Below are 1,023 nucleotides of genomic sequence, written 5' to 3' on the forward strand. Positions count from 1 at the left end.
TTCCTCTCCATGTACCTGATCACTGTATTTGGAAACCTGCTCATCATCCTGGCCGTCAGCTCAGACTCCCACCTCCACACGCCCATGTACTTCTTCCTCTCTAACCTATCCTTGGTGGACATCTGTTTTACCTCCACCACTGTCCCAAAGATGCTGGTGAACATCCAGACACAGAGCAAAATCATCACTTACGAAGGCTGCATTACACAAATGTATTTTTTTACACATTTTGGAGCATTGGACGTCTTCCTCCTGACTATGATGGCCTATGACCGGTTTGTGGCCATCTGTCACCCCCTGCACTACATGGTCATCATGAACCCCTGGCTCTGTGGGATGCTGGTTCTGGCGTCCTGGATCTTAGCTTCCCTGAATTCCTTGTTAGAAACCTTAATGGTGTTGAGGCTGTCCTGTATAGTCTTAGAAATCCCCCACTTTTTCTGTGAACTCAAACAGATGGTCCAACTTGCCTGTTCTGACACCTTTTTTAATAACATGCTGTTGTATTTTGTAACTGTGCTGCTGGCTAGTTGTCCCCTGGCTGGTATCTTTTACTCTTACTCTAAGATAGTGTCCTGCATACGTAGAATGTCATCGGCTCAGGGAAAGTATAAAGTATTTTCTACCTGTGTGTCTCACCTCTCAGTTGTCTCTTTATTTTATTGTACAGTCCTAGGAGTGTACCTCAGCTCTGCTCCTACCCACAGCTCTCACTCAAGTGCAGTAGCCTCAGTGATGTACACTGTGGTCACACCCATGCTGAACCCCTTCATCTACAGTCTCAGGAACAAAGACATAAAGAGAGCCCTGAAAAGATTTATTGGGATGGCAGCTGTACAAGAGACAATTGTCTTGGGGGTGCAGAAACGCCCATGATTGGAGGGCTCAAATTCTCAGAGCCTGAAGTTGCTATTTTTTCAAGAGATCATAGAAGTAGAACTAGCATTTCTGTTTATTTCCTAGAATTCCCTTTTCTTCGAATTCAACTTCTCTATTTAATTTAAGTAGTGTACTTCATTAAGC

General features: G+C 44.4%; 1 protein-coding gene across 1 annotated transcript; it reads left to right on the top strand.

Moving 5' to 3' along the window:
* Positions 1-9: 9 nt before the first annotated feature.
* On the top strand, positions 10-876 carry LOC105307668 (olfactory receptor 7A10-like). Its single transcript, XM_023524909.1, has 2 exons — positions 10-357; positions 640-876. The coding sequence occupies exons 1-2, from the start codon at positions 10-12 to the stop codon at positions 874-876; spliced, it is 585 nt and encodes a 194-aa protein (XP_023380677.1).
* The last annotated feature ends 147 nt before the right edge of the window (positions 877-1,023 follow it).

Source organism: Pteropus vampyrus, unplaced genomic scaffold, assembly GCF_000151845.1.
Source record: "Pteropus vampyrus isolate Shadow unplaced genomic scaffold, Pvam_2.0 Scaffold507, whole genome shotgun sequence".
Lineage (NCBI taxonomy): Eukaryota > Metazoa > Chordata > Mammalia > Chiroptera > Pteropodidae > Pteropus > Pteropus vampyrus.